The sequence below is a fragment of the Eleginops maclovinus genome, chromosome 13 (genome assembly GCF_036324505.1).
Source record: "Eleginops maclovinus isolate JMC-PN-2008 ecotype Puerto Natales chromosome 13, JC_Emac_rtc_rv5, whole genome shotgun sequence".
Classification (NCBI taxonomy): Eukaryota; Metazoa; Chordata; class Actinopteri; order Perciformes; family Eleginopidae; genus Eleginops; species Eleginops maclovinus.
In genome coordinates, this window is record NC_086361.1 from 13,408,332 (window position 1) to 13,433,201 (window position 24,870).

At 38.1% G+C, this 24,870-nt stretch overlaps 3 protein-coding genes across 6 annotated transcripts; 2 read left to right on the plus strand and 1 right to left on the minus strand.

Moving 5' to 3' along the window:
* The first annotated feature begins 253 nt into the window (after positions 1 to 253).
* zgc:136493 (uncharacterized protein LOC692276 homolog) lies at positions 254 to 5,844 on the plus strand. 4 transcript variants are annotated; one of them, XM_063898453.1, is made up of 7 exons: positions 254 to 469; positions 867 to 972; positions 2,695 to 3,070; positions 4,332 to 4,506; positions 4,834 to 5,012; positions 5,118 to 5,214; positions 5,399 to 5,844. In XM_063898453.1, exons 2-7 carry the CDS (start codon positions 868 to 870, stop codon positions 5,553 to 5,555), a joined length of 1,089 nt encoding a protein of 362 aa, XP_063754523.1. In that variant the 5' UTR covers positions 254 to 469; position 867; the 3' UTR covers positions 5,556 to 5,844. The 4 variants fall into 4 exon arrangements, with proteins under 4 accessions (XP_063754523.1, XP_063754522.1, XP_063754525.1 ...); XM_063898452.1 differs by lacking the exon at positions 254 to 469 and having other exon boundaries at positions 670 to 972; XM_063898455.1 differs by lacking the exons at positions 254 to 469; positions 867 to 972 and adding an exon at positions 1,609 to 1,684.
* A 720-nt stretch (positions 5,845 to 6,564) lies between these two features.
* Positions 6,565 to 10,128, plus strand: psmg2 (proteasome (prosome, macropain) assembly chaperone 2). Its single transcript, XM_063898994.1, has 7 exons — positions 6,565 to 6,765; positions 7,668 to 7,839; positions 7,926 to 7,984; positions 8,179 to 8,297; positions 8,380 to 8,559; positions 9,527 to 9,647; positions 9,808 to 10,128. Exons 1-7 carry the CDS (start codon positions 6,709 to 6,711, stop codon positions 9,886 to 9,888), a joined length of 789 nt encoding a protein of 262 aa, XP_063755064.1. The 5' UTR covers positions 6,565 to 6,708; the 3' UTR covers positions 9,889 to 10,128.
* Positions 10,129 to 10,678: 550 nt separating this feature from the next.
* Positions 10,679 to 22,836, minus strand: ptpn2b (protein tyrosine phosphatase non-receptor type 2b). Its single transcript, XM_063898993.1, has 10 exons — positions 22,592 to 22,836; positions 21,750 to 21,840; positions 21,544 to 21,644; positions 19,698 to 19,796; positions 17,737 to 17,874; positions 16,491 to 16,700; positions 15,913 to 16,074; positions 15,064 to 15,263; positions 14,868 to 14,963; positions 10,679 to 11,509 (listed from the first exon to the last, which is right to left on the minus strand). Exons 1-10 carry the CDS (start codon positions 22,646 to 22,648, stop codon positions 11,488 to 11,490), a joined length of 1,176 nt encoding a protein of 391 aa, XP_063755063.1. The 5' UTR covers positions 22,649 to 22,836; the 3' UTR covers positions 10,679 to 11,487.
* Positions 22,837 to 24,870: the final 2,034 nt, after the last annotated feature.

A 24,870-nucleotide genomic window follows, 5' to 3' on the forward strand; every position in this document is an offset into this window, starting at 1 on the left:
GTGTGTGTGTGTGTATGTCTGTCTGTCTGTCTGTCTGTCTGTCTGTCTGTCTGTCTGTCTGTCTGTCTGTCTGTCTGTCTGTCTGTCTGTCTGTCTGTCTGTCTGTGAGGTTGGGGACAGGGTATGCTTACATTTCAAAGCAGATCCAATAGGAGGAGATCTGATTTGGAAAAGTTGACTTTAGTGTGTCCTGTCTCTTTAAGGTGGTGGGGGGATTTGTGACCATTGGTCTCTGTGCTCAGTGTTGTGTATTCAACAGTAGCCTGAAGCTCCTTCCTCCCGCTCTCTGTGCTAAAAGTACTCTCTCTTTGCCACTGGCTGTAGCTTTCAGATCAGCTTCTCAAGTTAGACATTTTCAGTTAAATCAAACTGGAAATTGGATACTATCCAAGTCTTTATAAATGTCTTCCTGCATTTTCCCCTCGGTTTCTACTCATAATTGAGTGAGGAAACTGTTCAGAAACACTAGGTGAGAACGCACCTATCTTTGAGCACATGTTGATGCCATTTAAAACATACAGACATCAAATATTGTTTGGATAATTTCATGCATTTCTTTTCCTAGAACCCATATGTTTATTTGAGATTGTTTAGTTGACCCACAGGTTAATAATTTATTGAAAGCACTTTGACCTGCACTTTCACTGCAAGCACATCTTTATGCATGACACTTAGACGTGTGCAGTTAACACATTGTTTTCCTGGGTTTTATTTTTTATCTGTTGAGGATTCTTTTATCAATCGCATTTTGAAAATAGATTCCCCCGTCTTTAAAGATAATGATTTATCCTGTGTTTAATAATCTTTAAAGATAATCATCAATCCTGTGTTACATTATCAAGCTCAATGATTTACTTGCCCTCCAGAATGCAAACTCTCTGTGTGAGGAGATTGTGGGGTTCAGGACAAGTGTCCCGGCTTGTTAAAGGTACAAACATAAATAGATCTGCGGGGCGACTGCAACACACAAAGGTATTGTCATTTCCAATTTACTTATATTTTTTCGTTGTTTAAATAGGAGTATGTTATCTCTGATGCAGACTTCTGGGAGTTTGAAAGATTGGGGTACTTACCCTTGTATAACTTTTTCTGTAAACCAATGTTGAATATGAAATTACATAATGATTTTAACCTTTAAGTGGATCATTACTACTTTAAAAAAAAAAGAATTACAGTTGGACTAAAATAAAGATTAAAAAGCTACCTCAAATGTTGCACCTTGTTCACTTGACACTCATTACTTCCATCATCCTTTGATTTGAGGAACTCACTGAATTGAAGTAACTCAGAAACAGGTTGAAAAGGTGATTATTCCCTGTAAAACTAATGTAGAGTGAAAATGAACTTACTGTCACTAAAACGTATCCATATTACTGCATGGCATAAGCTTAGTTCTTACTTGTGCTTGTAATAAAATGGAACTAAAACGTAATTTAATTAATAATAATCTATAATATATAAAATAACCACACCAAGTAGTGGTAGTATAAGTAGTGTTTGAATCTAATGAAGTAGACCATATCAAAGGTATTAGGACAAGGAATAGCCAACGCGTAGTGGTTGTGCTGTATTAAAAAAAAAAGGGGGGGGGGGGGGGGTGAGAGAGGCTCTTATTTTGAAATCCTTCACATGTCCTAAGAGGTTCTTCCTGGTTCAAGATCAGAAAACCAGGAAAAAGAATCACGTATGTTTGCCTACTGTCTTTCTCATTAATTATGTATGGGCCTTTTTAATGTCTCACTAGTTATGTCTGATAGTTTAGTAATATGTACAATAACTAAGAAACTGATGTGGAGTAATTAGTAATTATGATCAATGCTACACTGTGACTTCACGTAGACCGAGCCAGCATATTTGCTTCACTTTCATTCACTGTACAAACGGAGAGCAGTGGTGGCAGAAGTACTATAAATGTCCAGAACTCAAAATGTATGATCAGCATTTTTTTTTTTGTTATATTATTAAATATATACAATTCTGTTTTTATCAATAAAAGTATTTAAATATTGTAAATTGTGAATGACATTTTGTTATTAGTTATTTGGTAAAGATAAATAGAAGTGCACTGCATCATATTATATGTTATTTATCTAAAATAACACATTTAGTGAAGTAAAAAGTAAAATTCTTTCATAAAGTAGTATAATGTGTATGTCAAAATGTAACTTTTTAGTACTCGAGTAAATGTATTTTGTTACTTTCCACTAAAAAGTTAACTATATATATTTCCCCTACTGTGTTTAATGGGTTTTAGTGTACACAGTGCTAGAAATTATACACATGCCTTAATGGTCTGGGGACCAAAGGCAGTGTATACCACCTTTGTCCACCTTTTGCTGTGTTTTTAAAATAATTTTTATTTGTTTATTAAATGCCAGTGTTAAAAAAGGCAACATTGTTAAACAGTATTTGAAAGCAGATTTTATTAGTATTTTTTCAATGAATGGTGTCCTGAACAAACATTACAATTCAATTATTTCCAAAGATGATTTGTGGCTTTGAGGCTACTTGTACAGATATCCTCCCTGTATTCAATATTTGTATTTAATTCCAACTCCCATTTTTCTTTCACATGAAGGGTATTTTTTACTATGTCAGCTGTTGTTGTAGGTTATTTTTTCCTTGTGAGTTGTCAAACTGTGTAACTGGGTTTTGTTCTGTTCTCTTCATTTATCCATGGTTTCATCCTTGCAGGTAATGGAGGACGACAAGCCATGGGCTCTGATCTCAGGGGCGAGTGAACCAGGTTTTGTTGAAAACTTAACCCCCATAACAAAACACTTCCAGATCCTCTGCTACAAAGACTTCCTTCAAAACCCTCAGCTGCACGGCCCTAAAATCCAGGCCATGTTGGTGTGGGATAACATCCCTCCAACCGATCCTTCAACTCTCCAGTTGCTTCCCTCGCTGAAGGTGGTAGCCAACGGAGGAGTGGGCATCGACCACCTGGATGTGCCGTACATCAGCAGTCTGGGAGTGAAGGTGACCAACACGCCCGGGGTGGTGAGCAATGCCACTGCAGACATGGCCATGGGTCTGCTTCTGGCATCAGCTCGCAAGATTGTTCAATGTGAGTCAAGTTTTAAAGGTCCCCTATTATGCAAAATGCACTTTTTGATGTCTTTTATACATAAATATGTGTCCCTGGTGTGTAAGGAGTCTCACAAAGTGTCAGAAAATACAACCCTCTCTCTTTTCCTCCTTACCCACATCTCTTAAAACGGGGGTATAAACGAGCTGATCCAGATTTGCTTCGGTTAGGATGTCATATCGGAAATGTGGGCTGGCTTTACATTGAACTCCTGGCAGCATCCCATCCGCACGTCTAAACCTATAGTCACGAGCTGAATCCCCTCCACAGTACCTCTGTGTCTGTGTATTCAGCAGGATGTCTGCAAGAGGAACTTAGAGTTGTTGTATATATAATACATATAATGTCACTGTTCTAGTGGTAAACACTGAGAAGAGTTTCAGAAAAAAATGCTTGATGGGGTTTGGAACAGAATATGGGGTTTAATCACGGCAGCGTTTAGCTGAGTTTCTCCGTTAGAAACTTATCTCTTCTAGATCATGATGCTCCAAAGGGGCGTGACCAGCTTCAGGTAAGCTCAAATTTAAAGCAACAGTCACAGAATCAGCACTTCAGGAACAGGGCTGAAAAAGAGGGGTATGAGGCATGCTACAATTGGTATTTTGAGCAAAACACTTCACAGACAAGTTTTGTGTAGATATTACCCTACAATATATTGTTTAAATATAGCATAATAGGAGACCTTTAATTTATTTATTCCAAAGGGATAAATTAGTTTTTCAAAAGGGCTTTACAACAACTATTAGTTCAAAGATTAACTGAGTCCATATAATGACATAGCTAAGACTTACATCGCTCAAAGACATTGTTTGAGTAAAACTGAAACTTAAGTTGCTAGGAGAAGCCGACTATCAGGGCCTACAACGTAATGGACAGACGCCATTGTTCCTCGTTTACTGCAGGCAACTATGGTGTGATGCGGTTGACCCAATCTGAAGCAATGTGGTTCCTTGACAAAACATTTATTAAAAAACACTATTTAGAGCCTTCAGATTGTATGTTGTGACTTTATTCTCAGAGAATATCCACCCTTTTTCTCGTAAATGTACAACTTTTATCATTGAAATTGCATTTTTTTCCCCTCCAAATATTACCCCATGTCCGTAATGTTTGTTATACCTTTAATGGCCCTAATGAGGTGTCGTAAAAACAGGATAAACTATATTTTGTTTTGGAAACGTGTGATATTATTACAAAACTTCTTGAAGCTTTTCTTATGTAATGTCCTGTGTTTCCGTAGGTCACCAAATATCTGTTGACCCCAAGACCACTAATCATAAACCACAATGCCTGATGGGAGTTGAAGTCACAGGGTCGACTATGGGGATTATAGGAATGGGACACATTGGCTGCAAAATCGCTCAAAGAGGCAAAGGATTTGACATGAAGATCCTGTATCACAACAGGAACAGGAGGTTATAATTGTCTCATTTTTTTTGTTACTTGCCCTTAGAGCTGCAATTTGCAATTTTTCGTTTGAGCTTTTCTGTACTCACCACTATAACTAGATATTTAAAAGCCATGAATGAAAGGAGACGGTGTTCATGGTCTACTTCATGTTTACTCTGTTCAGGAGTGTTGAGGATGAGCAGGCAGTGGGTGCGACTTATTGTGAGAAAATGGACGACCTGCTGAAAGAGTCAGACTTTGTGGTGCTGGCGGTCAACCTGAGCCCTGAGACCACTGGCCTGATTGGCCACAGTGTGTGTGTTCATGGTCTGCTTCATGTTTACTCTGTTCAGGAGTGTTGAGGATGAGCAGGCCGTGGGTGCAACTTATTGTGAGAAAATGGATGACCTGCTGAAAGAGTCAGACTTTGTGGTGCTGGCGGTCAACCTGAGCCCTGAGACCACCGGCCTGATTGGCCACAGAGAGCTGAACCTCATGAAACCAACAACAACACTGGTCAACATCAGCAGAGGTCAGGATGATGTCCAGACTTCACTAATCTTTGTTAAAGAGTTACAAATGTTACTGTGAAGTAACTCTGAAACACTAATCTGATGTGGGACTCTTTGTGCCTCAGGTCGGGTTGTGGATCAGGAAGCTTTGGTCAAAGCTCTGCAGTCGGGAACAATTCTTGCAGCAGCTTTAGACGTGACTTACCCTGAACCGCTGCCAAGGTTTCACCACACTCCACAATGTTAAATGTGTTCAGTAACAGAATGTTGGAAATGATTTCCTTTTAAAAAATGTTTTATTTCACAGTATTTTATTTATCAAAACTATCATCTTGATGTTTAACAGTGTTATCCCATTGTAGAATTTCACATTTACCAACACTCCTCCTCTTCATCTTGTTTTCAGGGATCATCCTCTGCTTGGCCTACCTAATGTGCTGATTACCCCCCACGTTGGCACTGACACTCTTTCCACATGTAGAAAGATTGTGCAGAGGATGGTAGAAAATGCTGTGGCTGTACTGAAAGGCCATTCTATTCCTAATGAAGTCAAACCAAAATGAAATGCCTCATCTGTCCATGGTTAGAAGTGTTTTATGGTTCATTCTTACCTGTTGATCTTCCTATGTTGTTATCTGCCATAGTTACTGTTATTAATTAAGATGTATTAATGTAACATTAAGATAACTACAATATCAGCTAGAACTTGTTTAATGTCACTCTTCTGTAAACCAATGTTAGATATGAAATTACATGATGATGTTAGCATTGCGCATTACCATTACATTTTAATTACGGAAAAACTGTTTTTGTACATGCTGCAATAAATAAAAAGTATAAAGCTACCTCAAATATTGCATCTTGTTCACTCATTACTCCCTTAGACTTGAGGAACCCACTGAATTAAGGTCAGTCAGTAATATTTCCATTAAATTGACACAAGACCAGTTCTTTACTTGTGCTTGTTTAAAAACAAGTACTAAAATGAAAATGTATAAAAAGTGGGATGCAAAAAAAACCTGAGGGCTGTAAAAGGAACCCACCTGAAATAAAAGACAGCTATATACAGTATGTTTGCCTCAAAATTACAAAAGGAGATAACATCTCAAAACATGAAACACTACCGTTAAAATTTTCAAATCAATCAAAAATGATTTCCTTCATGTTCTGAAATGTACCATGTGCAATTCTGAAACAGTCTGCACTGTGGGGTAACCCCATGAGCTGTTCCTTCCCCTTTACAAAATTGCTGACACTCAAATGCAAAATAGCATATTTTTTATAATAAACAAAGGAGTACCAATATGTTAATGTTGGGTTTAAGATGTTACTGTTTTACAAAAATGGGAGTTGCACATCTCTACTTCGCACGAAATCTTGCGTCTGACCGTAAATATGCCTTCTTATAATAAAAAACCTATGTCAAATATATGTCCTAAAATGGTATGCTAGGTCAACAAAAAAGATAGAGACAGTCGCAACAGATTTTTACTAAATATTCTTTTCAAAAATAAACTTTAAATGTACATTTTATTCAGGCACTTACTGCGGGTACTAAACATTTTCAATCATCAGCAAGCGACGGCGAGCGAGAAGGTCCTCACAGACAGGCATGAAAATAGAAGTGAAAGCTGTCTCGAGAAAAATAGTTTTTATATAAATAATTACAGTTAAATCTACTTTATCAGTAACTGTTAAGCTCTGATAAACGGCATCATGTTTATCTCTTCACAAAACTCACCGCCCTGCTTCAAAGATTTCACCCTCGTCATGGTGAGTGACAGCGATGTGCTAGTGATGTTAATAGTGTGTTTTATTTCTAACGAGTCAGCGTGGTTTCATTTTAGTTTGCTGTATCACTGACAATTTGTCTTATCTATTGGGAACAGAGTATAAGTCCAAGTACATGTCACTATTATTTAAATACATAGTCCAAAATCACAGATACGCATCCTTGCAGGAAGTTTTCAGATCCTTTATGAAAGTAAAACAGCATATCCGCAAAGCTGATAACATAGATAATGTAACGATAGGCAATATTGTGAAAACCTTCCTCTAAATAAGTTTGCAAATGTTTTGGGGAAATCTGTCATTATGTTGCAATTCTTAGACATTATTCTGCGAATAGTTTGACTTATAATGGATTACAGGATGTTTTTCACTAGGCTAAGTTATTATCCTAAGGTTTGCTCTTTTATTGGTGTTAAGAAGCTTCATAATGCCACCCTGTATCACCAGTCCATATACAAATGAGTCCAAAAGTCCCGCATAGTGAAAGTGATATTATGCGTTTATCAGTAAGTATGCAGGGGCGTCTCTGACTGATATACTGTTAGTGTATATACGTTTTATGATTACTATGACTCTTGAACTTTCATTTACTTATTACCCTTTAAATAATTCATTTAGAGCTGCAATGGATTGTAATTAAAGTTTTCACCTGATTATTTCTGTAAATTATTGGATTAATTCCTTGGTTTTAATATTGTCTGAAAATAACATCAAATGCCTGTCAGCCAGAGCCGAGCGAATGAACTTTTATTTGAGAACAGCGAAAGCAGCGAATCCTCACAGATGAGAGTCTGGAACTATGAAGGCAGCCGCTTTCTGAAACAAAAAGGTATTTATTGTCAAAAGTGTTTCTAATTGTTATGTGTTATTTATTCAACCCCCAGCCAGCAGTGGCTGTTGGTAATGTGGGCCAGCTGTCTGTGGACCTCATCGTGTCGACTCTCAACATGAGCAGAGTGGGCTACATACACACAGACTGCCTCATCCCCATGACGGGAAACAACCCGTACGCCACCTCAAAGGAGAACGCTGAGGAGCTGCACACTCCTGCAGAAGGTACCATCTAAGTAAATGTGCAAATTTCACTTTTATAATTTTAAATTGGACCACAAATAATCTTTCAACCTTTATCTCATCAACAGTTTACATGGCAACAGATCTGAAGCTGGCAGTTCTTCAAATCCGAGCACCAATTATCCAGGTAAAACCAGTCTGTTGCACCAGCAAGAGTTTAACTTCTTATTTGATCCAACTAAGTATTTTTTAACAAACATAGGTTTTAAGTGATCATAAATTACATCTTTATTTTTCATTATGGTGTTGTTGTGTTTCCACAGACCGGTAATTGAATTTGCTGTATTGTATTTGTAGCTTTAATTCCTGTCTTAATTGCAGTCAAAATCCAAAAAGTTCCGTCAGCTGCTCGTTTCTTGGATCAAATCCAGCGGGTTCTCCAGGACCGTCGTTCTGTCCAGCAGTCAGGCCTACCAGAGGGACGACCAGCAGATGCAAGGGTACCTAAACACACCCTCCACATCATGGCTGCATTACTGTGCTGTTTACATCATCTGGACTAACAGATTTTTGTCCATACAGCACTCCTTTGAGGTACCTGGTCACTCCCTCCCTGCTGAAGGAAAGCGCGGACGCCTTGAAAGAGCTCAGCTGGAGGGAGATGGAGCGAGTGGCAGCCTACCCGGGTCTGACGGACACCAACACAGAGCCCCGCCTTTACGTCCCTGGAGGAGGCATAACCAAAGGACTCTACACAGACAGGTACAGAGAGAGAGAGAGCATCGTCCACCTGCTAGCAACGTCATGCACACCTCAAAACATGATTCATCTTAAAACACAGGAAGGAAACAATTTCAATGGATTAATTGTGTGCATTTTTTAGGTTAATAGGAAATGTTACATGTTTAAATGAATCATTTTATTCATCCAAGTTTAGGAAGTAAAATCAATGTTGTGAATTCCTTTTGACATGAACCAGTTGCAGCAACAAACTAAACTTTGAGTGGTATTCGATTCCTTTCTGATTTCATCCTAGTCCGGTGAGCTTCCTGGCATTTTAGACTCATCTAAGTCGAAGAATACACTAACAATTGTAGTACTGTTTTAGTCGATTAAAAACCCTTATTTTTTACATTTCATTCAATCCAATCTAGCCAAAATATCTCATTGTTTCTGTCTCACAACCCCTATTGTTAACTTTACCTTAAGCTAGTCCTCCTGACCTTTTTAGATGGTTGTTTAGAATTTGAATATGATGTACTCATTAAATGCAGTCCTTATTGTACTTTCCGGAGTACACCCCCTCTCGCTCCCTCTGCTCTTCCTCTGCTGGCCTGCTAACCGACCCACCCCACGCCTAGCCACCATGGGTGCTCTGGCTTTAAGCTGCACTGCGACCAAACTATGGAATTCTCTCCCCCCACACATCCGACAATCTGACACAATCACCACATTCAAGTCCCTCTTCAAAACCCACTTGTTCAGATCCGCCTACTCACTGTAGTGCTACGTGTCCCCTGTTACTGTTCTTTGGTACTGTTTTTATTTCGGGTGCTTTGAAAGGCGCCTCTAAATAAAATGTATTATTATTATTATTACATCTCTGCATGTGAGACATACTCGAGCTCTCTCCTTGATCATGATAATATCAAAATAACACACGCTTGAACAACCCAGGAACAGGTTCTGATCGGGGGTGTTTTCAATGTTCCTTCCTCTGTGTGTTCAGCTGTACAGAGGACATCCCGCTGGCTGTGCTGCTGCTCTTCTGTTCGGAAGGAGACAACATCCCAGACGCCTTCACGCTCGTCAACCACCTCAACGACTGGCTTCATCTGCTGGACGACCCTGTGAGTGACAAACCTGCCACGAATATTATTTAGTTTGTAAGAAAATAATAAGAGAAGTGAAACTTGCCTCAGATGGGTTTCTGTTACAGTGTAATTGAAACTGTATTCTGTAATGTGTGAGTCAAAAGTATAACTTTATCATTTTGATTTCACATTTCAGAGCCAGAAGCCCAACAAATGGAAGATCCCGACATCCTGGAATCTCCTTTTTGGCAGTGGTATTCCTCCAGCACTCTTTTAAGCTTATAATTAGTTTCTGGGAAAAGCAGCAAAATCTCATATCCATGTTTTTGTTTTGTTTTGTTTACCTGTTCTGAACCCACGTACTTCCCAACAGCTTCCTCTTTATTATCCTAATCTTTTAGGTGCACAAACAAAAACATCATGTACAGGAATTGACCTAAATGAGCACTTCTGGAATATTATTTTTTAGTTTTGCAGCATTTGAATGTGATTTTCAAATAAAACATTGCGACATGAACGCAGTGTGATTTCTGTAAAAGGATGAAGACTATGGTTGTGTTCCTCTCACCGGACCCCGCCTCTGCCCGTGTTTCTGAAAGTGGTTGGCCGTATGCCACACTGTATTCCTGGTAGTCCCGCCTCTCTGTAACCTGATTCCTTCCTACAAACAAATTACAACTACTTGTGGTGAAAAGACAGGCACTTCATCATACTGTGATCTTGTCGAGCTGTTTAGTCCAATTTGTGGTTTTGCTCTGTCGGCATCATTGTTTTTGGTGGTTGCTATGTAGGACTGCCTGTGGGAAAGGAATGTCCTGACAGCATTTTTGGGAAGGAAACCATAAACTGGACGTTTGCCTCTAAAAAAGGGACTGGGAAATACTGCTTGCTATAAAATGCATGTTAAATATAACTAACTAAATGAGCCATAAACAACTTTTAACATCAAAAAGGTTCTTAAGGAGGATAAGGATTGTCTTTTCTGTCCTGCAATTATTTTTAGAGGTATAGTTTGACTCAATAGTGCTATGATGTAATAAAAGCTAAAAAGAAAGGAGCAAGACCGGTTGTATTGTAAACTAGATAATACCAGTTTTATTTGTAGGTTACACTCTAAGAGACAGAGAAACTTAAGACATTTTCATTTCAAAAGGAGAACAAGTCATCAAATCAGGTTTCTATACGCAGGATTCAAATCTGTAACATTGTCGTTCATTTTGTTTTTTACAAGCAAAAATATGTCTTTTTACACATATCTTTTTTAAAAAGAACACTATGTACATCATGGAAACATCACATGCCACTGAATTTCTCATGTGGGAGGAGGCAGTGCTTTAATTTTAGCCGACCTCCATCACTGTGAAAAACTTCAAGTAATCTCTTATAAAAAATAGAACATTTTTGCCTCTGAAAAAAGTTTCTTTCTAAAAATACACATATGAACAGCATTACAAATTGGCAATGCATAGCCTCTAGTATCATTCTTAATTTCATGAATGCAAACAGGCATAATAGAAGGAGAAGCTGCAAATAATAATAATATTAAAGCAAAAAATAAGATTTTCTGACTCCAAAAGCAGGTGGTGGTTGAGGTGTGACTGGGGGAGAAAGCGCTGGTGTGTACGTCTTCAAAGATTGTCGAAGTGTCTGCTGTAAACAGTTTAGGAGAGGTTGAAAGAGTGAGGTGGAGCACCGAGGAGTGACATGCTGCTAACAGGAAGAAGAGAGAGGAGAGCTGAGCCATGTTTCAGGGCTGGACAGATAGGTGAGGTTTGGAGTCGAGGAAGAAGGACGCAGTGGTGAAGAGAGCTGGAGATCCCTGCCGGTGTTGGCTTTGCTGCCAGAGCTGTAGGTGCACGGCCGCAGGTTGAGGTGGTTAACAGTCGCTGGTTTTCACCCTGCCACAAGACACAAAGTATTTTAAGTGGTTGAACTCAGAACAGTTTTTCCTACCAGTGTCAGTGAAGATCAAGAGTCATCAAAGGAACCCGTGCCACGTAATGAAGTTACGTTTAAAACAGAGATGCACCAGTTGATGAGTCATGGAGGAAATTACATATAGTGTGTTATATTGATGCAACTGTATTGTTCCGGGAAAGTAAAACATTTACGTTTCAGTTGGATTGTATTTGTCCTATACCCTGGAGAATTGTTATGTAGAAATTCAATGAGAGATATATACAAGGTCCTGTACCTTGTACATATTTATAGGTCAAATTGTATTATGACCACAAAATGGTATTCTGTAACAATATAGTTTGTCTATGCTGCCAATATTAAAAGAAAGAAAGGAAATCAGAATAGGTCAGTCAGGAAAAACTTCCGACAAAAGAAAGAACATTTCAATTGGTGCATCTCTATAACAAGATAAAACAAATCAACAATTAATCGTGGCACAATGCGGCGTCTTGGATCACTTTGATCATACCAACATTAGATTAAGTGTAAATGCAGTGAAAGCAGCCATCTTGTTTAATAAGCAACATTTCACACCATGTTCAGATGTTCTCCAACATCTTCAGACAATTTTCATTTAGATATTGCAGAGCGTTAGCACACGTTATTAGATTTAACTATCTGCGTATCATCCCGCTATGATGAGAGGGGTTTGAAGATGAGAGAAGAGTTGAGCGTATTAATCAATCAATCGATTAGTTGACAGAAAACATTTTTGAAACACTTTTGATCACTTACTAAAATCAACTATGAAGCAAATGTCAAATATTAACCTTTTATTTTTTGTCAATTGTCATTAAATGAATATCTTTGGTTTTGTTTTGTATTTAATCAGACAAAAAAAGGTTTGCAAAGATGGGACTTTGGGCTCTCAGATAAATATATCAAAAAAACTGTAAGAGGTATTTTTTAATATCCTATATTTCTATACCTTAAATGGATTCATCAACAGATATTGATTCATGATAAATAATCATGAGTTGCTGCTCTAAAGTTCGAAAATCTACATTATTACAACAAAAAGTTTAGATTATTAACTAGTCCTTAAGTTTTATATCAGCAAAGGCCCTTTAAGACCCATCATGAATCTCCTGACGAATTTCAGACATCCAACCCAGTCGAACTTTAGGCCAAAACAGAAACTAATATAATATAAAACCAACAAACCCATTAAAAACTGCCATGCTAAAGTGAGGAAACATAAAGAAGACCTTATGAAACATCTCTCAAAACAGCAAACTACAGAATCATGCAACAAACTCACGAGCTTCAGCCCCGACACATTTGGTGTAAAGGGCTGACGGCCCCAACCAGGAAGAGAAGTCACTTCCTTTGTATGATACATTATCGTGTCTGTCCTAACCAAAGGACTTGCTAACAAAACAGCAGCAAAGCAGTGGTTTAGTGAGGGGAGGGGAGGGGGGGACTTTAGCGGTTGATGACTTAACCCGTGTTTTACGAATACGACAAAAAAGGATTCCAGCTAATTTGATGCAAAGCAAAAATTAGCAGTTTGCGTATTTCAAACTCATCCTGACATTTCAGAGCTTCAACACCTTAACCACACACACACACACCATGCTGAAGTGCAACTCCAAACCACAGGGGCAAAGCAGGACATGAAAAGGAGAGCAAAACCTCAACAGAATGAAAAACAAACACACACACACACACACACACACCTCCATGTACAAGAGAGGTTGTTCGTTTTAAAAGCTGCGGGTAAACCTCGTCCTCTAAATGTGCTCCTCGTGGTTGTTGTAGCTGTCTCAGCGGGGGGTAAAGATACACTGCCCCCCACTGGACAGCCCAGCTCTTGTCATGTGCAGCAAATGCAGCCCAAACTGTCCGAGAAGAACCACAACAGCAGAGTAAGAGCGCGTCAGAAATGATGCAGGTTGGGCCGAATTACTGGAACACTGACATTTCACACAACAAAGCACGGCTTCTGAGAAATGGCTTAGTGAGCTCACTCTGGAGGTGCACAGTCATTAGAAATAAGTGCTTCATCAGGGCTATCTGTTTTTAAGAGAACATGAGGTAGATGTCCGTTAGATACACACTAAAATGACTGAGAATGTGGAGAGAGGGAGGGAGACAGAATTAGAAAGCCTCAGCTATGTCTGAAGTGTAATTTTGTTGAGTCATGCATTGGGAAAGCCTGCCTGACTTTCCTCTGTAGGGTTTAAAGAAATGAATAAATCTTTTATTCTTTGGCTTCACAAGAGAGGTTGGATAAAAGTGTTAAAGTGAAAGTTCAAGAGGTTAAACTGAAACATTTACTTTCCTTTTTGTCAAAAGGAAACTAGGAAAATTAGAAAAAGGGCTGTACCGAATATCAATGATATACATTCGATAAAGCAAATGTCTGACATAATAAGGCTGAGTTTTTTATTAAATCAATTTTCTTTAATGAATATACTTTGTGAGTTCCTTTTATGTCAAAATAAATACATGTAGGCAACAAGCTAATGAAATAAGGGAATAAAATGTGGCTCATTTCCTTCTTTGCCATGGCTAATAGTGTTAGAACTCAAACAGATTTCTTAACTGTGGTTATATAAATGTAATTGACGGTGATGGTAAGTAGCTAATAGCCTGCCCTGGTAATATATGTCGCTACTTCCCTTTGTGTGCCGCAAGGAAGACAAAACAGTTTTTAGACTGCAGTGAAAATGTTGGTTTTGAACGGCTAAACAACCAAAAATATGGATTCCATTTGGTAAAATCGAATAATTAAATGTTGGAAATGATCACATCCAACTTGAAATTATAGTGGTCTGGAGTGTTAAAATAAAACGAGTTGGAAACAATTCTTCACAGCAACAAGAGGGATCTAAATCTAGAAATTAAACAATGATATTATAGGAGTAGAAGTGCAGAAATGTTTAAACAGAATGATTAGACGTGCAAAAAGAAAAGAAAAGCTGCACAGCACTCTGATTTTAATCGAGACTTTGAATACAAACGTTACGGATAAAGCTTTAAGGGGTAAAGTATTTGGGACTATTAGGAAACATGCAATAAGATGTCCCATTAAGAAATAACATTATTAGGGATTTACTTTTTATCAACAAATGGATGAAGCATGATGGATTAGACTTAGTTCTTACAATCTGTGTTGAATATTACATACATGTTTGCTTATCACACTTAATATAAGTCAAAATAAAAGTGTTTAATGAACACAGAAGTGACGTTGTGACGGTGCTCGACCAATCATCGTGGAGGGTAACGACAACTTGACGCTTGGTGTATGAATAATAACATATGGTCTCAGCCATAATATATAATAATCACCTTTTCCTCTTCTTCTCTGACTCGTTTGTCCTGGGCTTGCTTTGGGTTGTCTTGGCTGTGCCTGATTTGGAGATGCTGTCTTCTCTGCGTCGCTTGCTGCGAGGAAAGGAGAGGATGATGGGTAAACAGCTGTTCAGCAAAACTAAAAACCACACATCTTTTATTGAGAACATTTATGAACAAAGAGAGTACTGACTGTGTGGTGCCGCCGTCCTGCTCCTGCTCCTTGCAGGGAGACTGTGCTGGTGCTTTGGCGTCCTGTCTGTAGTCTCCTCCCTCTCCCTGTTGCTGACCCCCACGCTGGCTGCCGTTGCAACACCGGGCCTGCGGCTGAGTCGAGGGAGGAGACTCTAATATCGGCTCCTGATCTTCCCTGGACAACTCCCTCCACCGGTTCTACAAAACGGGAAAACACAAGGGGAAAATCGCTGATCGTTTTGGCAAAGCACACCCCCCGTTCATCTTTGTCATGGATCAAAACAGCTTATATTTGGTCATTCTGTAAAAGGATATTATCCAAAAATGTATAACACGCAACAAAATAATGTAGCTGCAAAAAACAATATGATCAAAATGATGTACGTTCGAGATGTCCGCCTACAAGAACGAATACAAACTGCGGCTTGATGCACGCAAATCACCGCTCTGTCAGACAGTCGGGTCATTGACCTGAACTAAATAAATAAAGGTGTTCCTAATGTCAAAGTCTTTAAATTCCTTGTTTTTTCAGTCCCAAACCCAAATATATTCAGAATCAAAAAGAACAAACAGGCAGAGGTCATGGTCCCACACACTTCTAATGGGTCATGACTAAGAGTGAGTATTTCTGTATGACTCAATATTTGTAAGGAAAATCCCACTCACTCTCCACTCACACACACACCCACACACTGAATAACTGTGGAGTATTTAATAAACAAATATCACCAGGCCAACTGTCATTATTTACGTTTTTCTCTACAGCCAAATTCCAAATTCAGCAGCGTCCTGGATAATCTGAGCAATATTACTGATTAAGTGTGAATTGGTCACATGGTGCAGCTACCTGTACAGAGGAATCTCCCTTGATGCACTTGGATCCTTCGAGCACCGCCATGAAGGAGAAGCGCAGCTGGTCCGGGGTCTGGATCAGGCCCATGCGGTACTTCCTCATGTCCAACAAGGTGCTCTTGATGTCCACCGACGAGGGGTCTTTCCTCTTGTCCATCTGGTCAGGACAGAATGACAGGTTGAACCCCCTGCTCCCTTTGATGGTTGAGTTTTGAGGAAAGTGTAAACCTGAGCCACTGTTAAACATGGCCAGTGTGTGTCAGTGAGTAACGTGAGACCGTTCTGAAATGAAACGCTAATGTAATAAAAGGGAACAACATCTGTACAGATTATTTAAAATGTCACTTTAACAATTTACCAGTCCTCATTCATGCTTTTATTTCAGTCAAAGGCTTTAGATGAGGTTACTTGAGTGTCTGGCAAGTGCTAATCGGACATGGCATAATTGATTGAATTGGGTCACTGTTACCTCTCAATGTCTAAATGTAAACTCAAATCATTGTAGCAAAAAACAAACTTGTTTTTCTCCTTCCTCTTTAATCAGAATACATACAAACAAAAATGAGAACTTACGAGGACCACACACGTGTCAACCAATGAAAATGTCCCGGAGCGTCCGATTCCAGCACTGCAGTGCACCACCGCCGGCCCGTGGTCCCGCCCCAACGCTCCCGACTCCCGCACTTTGAAAAGGAAGTTTAAGAAAGACGCTGGGGAATCGGGAACACCAAAGTCTGGCCACGTGGTGTAATGAAAGTGGTAGATCTCTCTCTTCTCCCCCGTCTGTGAGAGGAGACAAATAGATGCTTTATTAGCAGGAAGAAAAAAGTAATTACTGCTCATGTGTAGACGTTGTGTTTGAGGTGACTTGAGGCCATCCCAGTTGTGTTTTTGAGTGATAAACTAAGCAAACAAGTCAAACTGTTTCAGTTTCAATTCATGCAAGGAACCATGTTCTGAAAACTCACCACGAAGCATAGGTCTACTTCTTTCTCATGCTTTTTTTTTCTTGTGATCACCTTGGCAGTTAACCTTTAGTTGCTGATATTGTAATTTTTGAAAAACGGGGAAAAAATTTGTTGGAAAAAAATCATAACATTGAGTTTCATTGCTCTGATGCATTATCTACAGATCATTTGCATTTCCTCCAAACCTACACACTGCTAATACTTTGCTGCGTGGGAACATAAAACTCAGTTTGATCTTTCTGGTAATCTGTAAAAACAGAGAACAATGAGTCTCAGATGTTTTCAGAACGGATAGACAATACATATCAGGGTCAATTAATGATGGATGGATGCCAAATTGGTATTATAATGAAATTATGCTGATCAAAACAGTATCCCCAATAAATTATCAGCTGCCAAATTGCTTTCATTGACCTAACAAGTACAACATCTTCACACTACGATACATACAATAGAGGAAGAAAACACGATTACAACTTGTTTTCTTGATACACTTGTTAAAAATAAATGAACATTTGAAGAGTCAGAACTGATCTGGTTTCGGTTTTGTCAACAACAGTGATGTCAGCTTTAGTAAGTCAGGGCTTTGGAAGATTAAATCATCCATCTTTGCTCACTACATCTGAGCCTCTTAGTCTTAGGTGTGCATTAACTAGAGGTTATACAAACAGACTTGAGAAGCAGATAATGATCGGTTTAAAGGAATCCAGATAGTGTTCAGTATTAAGAAGCCTGGGACAACACATGTCCATGTAATGCAAATTAGTGTGACACTCTCATACCATTTCACTTCTCCTTAATAGCTATAAAATGGAATGCCCCCTGTTAATAAAGAACAATATTTGACCTACACTCATGTTCTGCAGCTCCAACGTTCTGGTGGTGTAGTAAGACTTGATGTCCTCGGACAGCAGCGTGACCAGGAAGCGTGTGTCTCTGAAGGCCATCTCCCTGTCCTCCGCTGTGGGCCAATACTGGGCACACTTTTCCTGTCAGGGGAGAAAGGAGACACATGTGGTCAGAGAAACTGAATCAAGTCAAATCTGACAAAGAAATATGCCATAAAGCAGATGCCAGCTGAGAAGCCTTGAGGCAAAGCAGCTGATGACTAACAGGAGGACAGTTTAATCCTAGAGGAAAAGATCACTTAGTAAAACATCCGCTTCCTCTCCTCCCCCTCACAGATACCTGGTCACACTCAAATAAAATACATGTGACACCCACATGGAACATTTCACACATGAACAGAATCATTAACAACTACACAGCCTTAAATTGTTGTTTCACAGCCTTGTTTTCCTGTATATTTTACAACACCCCCGTCTAATTTTATGCCCTTTTGTGTTTCTTTAAATACAATTCTGACGGCAGTTAAAATATTTCATTAATATTTCATTTCAATGAATAAAAATAACATTGTATTTCCTGCATGTATTTAAACTGTAACTTTTTTTCTCATGTTTTATAATAAGGTATTTTTATATCTTAAGTATTTTTAGAACTTAAGAAAAAAACAGGAATGCATTTGAATATACACACAGCTATTAAAGGGTTCTTATTTTACAGGTCTCCCCTTTTCACAGTTGTTTTAGAGTTTCCTGTTTTGTAAAACAAAACCAGTATGAAATGTGCTATAACATGTTGATTATTATTATCATCATTATCATAACTGTATTGTTTTTATGAGTATAATCGTGGAATCAATGCTCACACAAAGTTACAATTATTTCAGATACATTTCAAGACCATTCCTGATCTTGTGTTGCACTTTCAGTACACAGCAAAGCTATCGGTCATCAAATACTGGTCATGCAGGTATCTTTATATTATCGACAGCAAAGTTCTCATAACACACCATTTTCATAGTAAGCAGGCAATGTGCAGAAGTGTTGAGGATAAGTGGATTATGTAACCCCCCCCCCCCTCTCTGCTGGCCCATATAAACATCTTTGTGAGTGAGGTTAATAATATCTTTGGACTAGGTACTTTTTATCTGCCATTTCCAAGAAAACCGCTGGGGAGTGAATCTCATGATCCAGCGATATCCACTCCAGCTGCTTTACTGAGAACGGGACGGATCAAAGCTGCTCGTGGTGTGTGTGTGTGTGTGTGTGTGTGTGTGTGTGTGTGTGTGTGTGTGTGTGTGTGTGTGTGTGTGTGTGTGTAATCGGCACATCACAGGATCACAGGATTTAAGAAAGAGTTGAGAGTGTTGGCTGCATCCCAGTTCCTCACATACATCTGTGAACTCCCTGTCAAAACACTGAATTCCTCTTATCCTGCTGATAGGAGAAGCTTCACAGTGGAACTTTAACAGAAATCAAGGCAGAGTCCACACAGACGGGGTTATTTTTTAGGACTTTCTCAACCCTTTTGTTCACATGAAAACATAAAGTCTCTGAAACCTTTAGTAAAACTCCCTTCAGGGATGACGTGATTTTATGCAATTTCAGACCAAAACACGACTCCTTCTAACCTCGCTAGCATGACGTTTACATTTTTTCACATACATGCACAGTAAGTCTTCTACTTTAGCCCCGCTTTCACAAAATATGTGTTTTAACATGTGGAACAGACCCTGATTAATCAAACAAGTTGTACAAATAATGTCATGTGAGCAGTCTGCAAACTCTAACAGTGTGTGTGTGTGTGTGTGTGTGTGTGTGTGTGTGTGTGTGTGTGTGTGTGTGTATGTGTGTGTGATTAGTCTTTTTGTGGTTCCTTCAGTATTTCTGTGTGGGTGTCGCACCAGACATGACAGATGTCAGACCTGACAATAGGATGTTCTTTTATTATTATATTATTTACTTACTGAGCCTTTCTCAATGACCCGGTTAAGCATAACGATCGCTTTGGTCTTCTGCTCCCAGATCATGAGCCAAAAGTGGCCACAGGTGTTCCTCAGGGGGCCCTGTGGACACAAATAACACACACATACAAACACACTTTTATCAGTTACATGACAGGAGGAAATTAGTACAGTTGGACTTTAGTAAATCATTTATAATCAACACATTCACATTTTTTTCAGGCGTATTCAAACATTAGATGTATCTAATTTGAGGATTGTCTCTAAAAACAATAATAGGATTAAAATAAAAAACACAATGTAGAGTTACACACTGTTGGATGTCATAAATACCATACTGCTGCAAATGTGTTTAATTACATGAGAGTGATTCCTAAATTAATGTACAGAAGCCAGCATTACATCAAATCTTTTACTTCTCATATTTTCCATTATGCAAAACAATCTGACAGGTGAAGGTGATGGTCATGTTGAATTTCGCAAACTGTTGAATTGCACAAGGTCTTGTTGTTTTCAACTTACTGAATCAGAATTCAGAGCAGTATTACTTGGTGAGGAAGGATATGTTTTATCAGCTGCAGTCTTCTGTGGTCCAAAGACATCACTATTTGTCCATTCATACCCTGATTCATTTGGCTTTAAGAAAGCCTTTACATCACGTATTTGACTTTAATTATCATAGCATTGCAAAGATAGACATGTACCCTCAAAATATAATTAATTAGAGACTATATTTCACATAGCGACGCTAATGAAAAATGTTCTATTAATAAAACACTTTCGAAAGCACAAATCAGAACGAAACTGCTTCAGACCAAAAGGTGAGACTTATCTTTTCTAAACCTCTCTGGTGTTCTTGAATTGTGACTTGGTTTCTATGTCAGAGAATGATTTGAACCCAACTGCACTGGTGGCACACAAACCCCCCTTAAGACAGCATTTATCTTTACAATAAAAGGCTTTCATTTATAATTGTGCAAGCAAACGTCAGTTCCAAACAGCTGACTAGGATCAGTCCTGACTAAGACCAGTCTGCTTAAGGGAAAAAGTATCCAACAAGGGTTGTCCTCACACAGATTCTTCCCTGGAGGTTTATCTTCTGCCATCAGACGTCTGATTAATGACGTTAACCATAGTACAATAGCTTTATTCTCTGCTATGTATAATAAGTCTCATCTCTACAGGCCTGGTGAATACTGACATTGGTGGTTCCTGTCTGTCGTCAAGTGTGTTCTGAGGACAGAGAAAAAACTAGACATTAATGTCGATTTATCTCTGCTCTCAAATAAGAAACTATCAATAAATTAATTTGCTTGCTTTTTGTCTTGTGTATTAAGAGTATATGCAAAATACTGTATGACTAAGAGATAACCTTCTTTTAATTATTCTCTGGGCTTATATGTTTATAAAACTAATCCATATCCATTGTTGTTTTTTAACAAATCTTGGTTTGCTGTTTTGAAATGAAAAGGGCAATTACTAAGTATTTTAAATAAATATTCCGACATAGAATTTGTAAGAGCACACGTTCTTAAAATGCTCTTTACTTTCTATTTACATTACACCTCACACACTCATACATTTAACATTATCCAAAGGAACCGGAGACTCCAAGCATGAATAAATGACTTAGCTAAAGCAAACAAGCGCTCCTTATCAGGATCACAGTAATAACATAGCCACAAATGATCTGATAAGACTAGACAACCTGACATCAATGAATGCGCTCAATTGTTTGGAAAACCAACAATCGGAAGACATAATTTAAATGTTGTTGTTTAGTTTTTAAAAAAAATAATAACCCTGCTTGCATGATGGTTTTTATTTGAATAAAGAGCCTTGAACTTGCCTGAGTCAATATGTAACTTCTCTGGGCTTCCTCCATGACCACCAGACTTGCATTGATGTAGTCATTGTCCGTGCTTTCCAGCTTCACGCGACTGTGATCAACTGCAGCAGCGAGATAACGAAAACTGTTTGGTGATCGGTTATACATTGACAAACATAGTTAAAGGTTAAAAAAAAAGTAAGCTGTTTCCACAAACGTTTACATACATGGACTGACATCCCTGTATCTGTTTCGGTTGCGATTCTCTGGATACTTTGCCACTTTGTAAGAGCACTCGTGGGACTGATTCCTTATTTCCTGAAGACAAAAGAAAGATGGTTTTGAAACAAGAATTGACATTTTATGTTTCCCTGACAGGGGACAAGTATTTTCCTTAAATGTAACTTTATACTTTTACTCCACTGCATTTTTAAAACAGCTCTAGTGCAATAAGAAACATAGGATACACTTTTTAAATAATGCATCTCTAAAAATAAAACTCGGGAACAACTGTCTAATAGTTTCATATATATGCATGACATTATAGGACACATAATTCCTATGTACTTTTACTTCAGAATGTAGGACTTTTACTTGTATTGGAGTATTTGTCATTAATGTATTGCTACTTTTACTCCAGTAACTTCATATATAAGACTCTGAAAAGGGGCTTTAGGCATGACGAGTACTTTTGGTACTTAAAGTGTAATTTGATGCCAATTCTTTTGTACTTTTACTTAAATAAGGTTTTGGATGCAGGGCTTTACAAGTGAGTGTAGTACTTCTACAAATAATTTTGCTACCTTTACTTATATCTGAGTACTTCTTCCACCCATGGCTAATACCACATGCAGCAGCTGATAACACTAAACCTAAGCTTACGGAAACATTTATCATATTGAATTGTTGTCTGTACACAAACAAAACACATATGAAAATAAGGGGCAAAATTATGAATTTGGCGAGAAATGAATTTTAGTTGATAAGCTAGTCGTTATCTTCCTACAGTTACATTAATGCGCTGATGTCTGATCTGCGTTAGCTTCATGCTAACTGCTAAAAGACTCACCAGGTACAGTTTCTGCCACCGGCCCTCTGAATCTATGTCTTCAAACTCCTGGTCCATTTTCACCGTGGCGATGCCAGTCAATTGTAATCACAGTAAGTCTAATTATCTGTCTAATTTCTCTACCTCATTACGCTGTTTGAGCTAGAGTAGCTCTAAGTGAAATTCAGTTTTACTTCCCTCCGATACGAGCTCTAACGCTAACTGTCCGTTGTCTCCGTTGACATCTAAACTGACATGTGCGCATGCGTCAGCAGAGGTCCTTCTGTAGCTGTCAAAAACAAACAAAGATATTCAGTGAGCGAAGAGATGACAAACACCAGCGGGGCAGGAAGTACTCACATCTTGTACTTGTACGATTGAGTGGTCCTATCAACTTTTGTCCTCTCGGTTTGACTTTTTATAAAGCATACAGTATACATTTCCCCCAAATCTGTGTTACAGCATTCAAGGCAACTTTTTTCCTAATTATTACAACAATTTTTAGTCTCCTTTTAAAAATGTATGGTCAAAAGACTTCAATTACACAAAATCAAAAACATATATATTTTAAATGATTTTACAAAAGTTACGTCAGATCAGGTTTCTTCTTTATACAATCTTAGGCCCATTTATTCAGTACTAACAAAACAAAATCCAATACAAATTCTTATTTATGTTTATTTACTGTTTACACATTGTTCACCTCTGTGTATATCCTCCTATGTAAATATACTACTTCTCATCGGCCATATGCATTTACTACAATCCGGTTTATAGTGAGTTTATTAATGTGCAATACTGTCTACCCCAAATTACTTTATTTTATATTTATTTATGGTTATATATCTTAGCCCTAGATTCTAAGTACCTCCATTTTATGTCTCATTTGTGATTCACTTGAATGATATAATTGCATATTTGGAGGGATCAATCGTAAAACTCAGAACAGTCGACCTTAATGCAATTGTTAAACAATGTCTTTCTTCCATTTTATTTTATTTTCAAGCCAGGTTACTAGGACACAGATGAGTAAAGGCCCCATGAGATGGTGTGCTTATTTAAATGTTGTACAAGTTGGACCTGTCTGCAACATAAAGACTCTGACAGTGATGTGATGATCCCCCTGACACTGATATCAGCTTACTACAACCTGCCGGCTATGTTGAAAACCTTCTGAATATTATTATAAAGTGATTTCATATCCTGAAACAAAGTTTTAAAGAAATGGTATATTATGCTGAATTCCATATACGTGGTGCATATATTGTCCTGTGGCCATAATTGAGTATTGTGTCATATAGTTACAGTGATGGATATAGTTAATGTATACTATGTTCATGATGTTTTCAATAATGTTTTGTCATAATGTCAAAGTCTCTGAGGGGCAGAGGTGGGAAGTAACTAAGTACATTTACTCAAGTAAGATAAGATAAGATGTACCTTTAGTAATTTATCCCTGTGGGGAAATTCAGGAGTTTAAGCAGCAACAGAGTGAGAATAAAAAACGCACAGTACAGATTCACACAAGGATAATAAAATACTGTACTGTACTTAAGGAACATTTTGAGATACTTGTACTTAACTTGAGTTTATCCATTTAATGTACTTTGTACTTCTACTCCATTACAAATCAGAGGTAAATTGTGTACTTTTACTCCATTGCATTTATTTAATACCTTTAGCTACTTTGCACATTCGGATTAAGGATGTGAATTATAATCAACTCTTAAATAAGACTCTAGTTACACCTGGAATTAACAAAGTATACATAGTAATTCAAACTAGCTGCACTTTTACCAGCTTTGATAAACACATAATGCATCAATATTATAATGAGAACATATCGTATACAGTATATTATTCTGAAATGGACTAATCTGAATGATGAATACTTTTGGTATTTTAAGTATATTTTGATGCTAATACTTTTGTACGTTTTGAGTAACATTTTTATTGCATGACTTTTACTTATAAAAGAGTATTCCTACACACTGGTACTACTTTTATTCAAGTACAAGATCTGAGTTCTTCTCCCACCTTGAAGGGAAACTTAATGGTACGTAAGGTATTCTGTTTTTATTTCTAGATTGTTTTTCTAATTACACTAAATTTGAAAACAATGTTCTCTTTCAAAGTACTGATCAAAAAGCCTTTAGGAAATCGGCCATACATTTAAAAACACAGAGGCCCTCTTGTACTAAAGGGCTAGTGTCCCATGTGATACCAGGGACACATTAAACGATGGATGTATGACAAATTGACTCTCAAGTTCACTGGTTACCAAAGACAACCCCTGACTA

What these genes read in the sequence shown, in the direction of transcription:
- zgc:136493 (XM_063898452.1), top strand. Translation starts at nt 847, where the DNA reads ATGATTTACTTGCCCTCCAGAATGCAAACTCTCTGTGTGAGGAGATTG. An exon ending in ACTGGTCAACATCAGCAGAG is followed by an intron (nt 5,013 to 5,117) that starts GTCAGGATGATG and finishes TTTGTGCCTCAG; the next exon opens with GTCGGGTTGTGGATCAGGAA. An exon ending in TACCCTGAACCGCTGCCAAG is followed by an intron (nt 5,215 to 5,398) that starts GTTTCACCACAC and finishes TCTTGTTTTCAG; the next exon opens with GGATCATCCTCTGCTTGGCC.
- psmg2 (XM_063898994.1), top strand. Translation starts at nt 6,709, where the DNA reads ATGTTTATCTCTTCACAAAACTCACCGCCCTGCTTCAAAGATTTCACC. An exon ending in TCCGAGCACCAATTATCCAG is followed by an intron (nt 7,985 to 8,178) that starts GTAAAACCAGTC and finishes TCTTAATTGCAG; the next exon opens with TCAAAATCCAAAAAGTTCCG. An exon ending in GACGACCAGCAGATGCAAGG is followed by an intron (nt 8,298 to 8,379) that starts GTACCTAAACAC and finishes TTGTCCATACAG; the next exon opens with CACTCCTTTGAGGTACCTGG.
- ptpn2b (XM_063898993.1), bottom strand. Translation starts at nt 22,648, where the DNA reads ATGGACCAGGAGTTTGAAGACATAGATTCAGAGGGCCGGTGGCAGAAA. An exon ending in GGTGGCAGAAACTGTACCTG is followed by an intron (nt 21,841 to 22,591) that starts GTGAGTCTTTTA and finishes TTTTGTCTTCAG; the next exon opens with GAAATAAGGAATCAGTCCCA. An exon ending in GAAGTTACATATTGACTCAG is followed by an intron (nt 19,797 to 21,543) that starts GCAAGTTCAAGG and finishes TTGTGTCCACAG; the next exon opens with GGCCCCCTGAGGAACACCTG.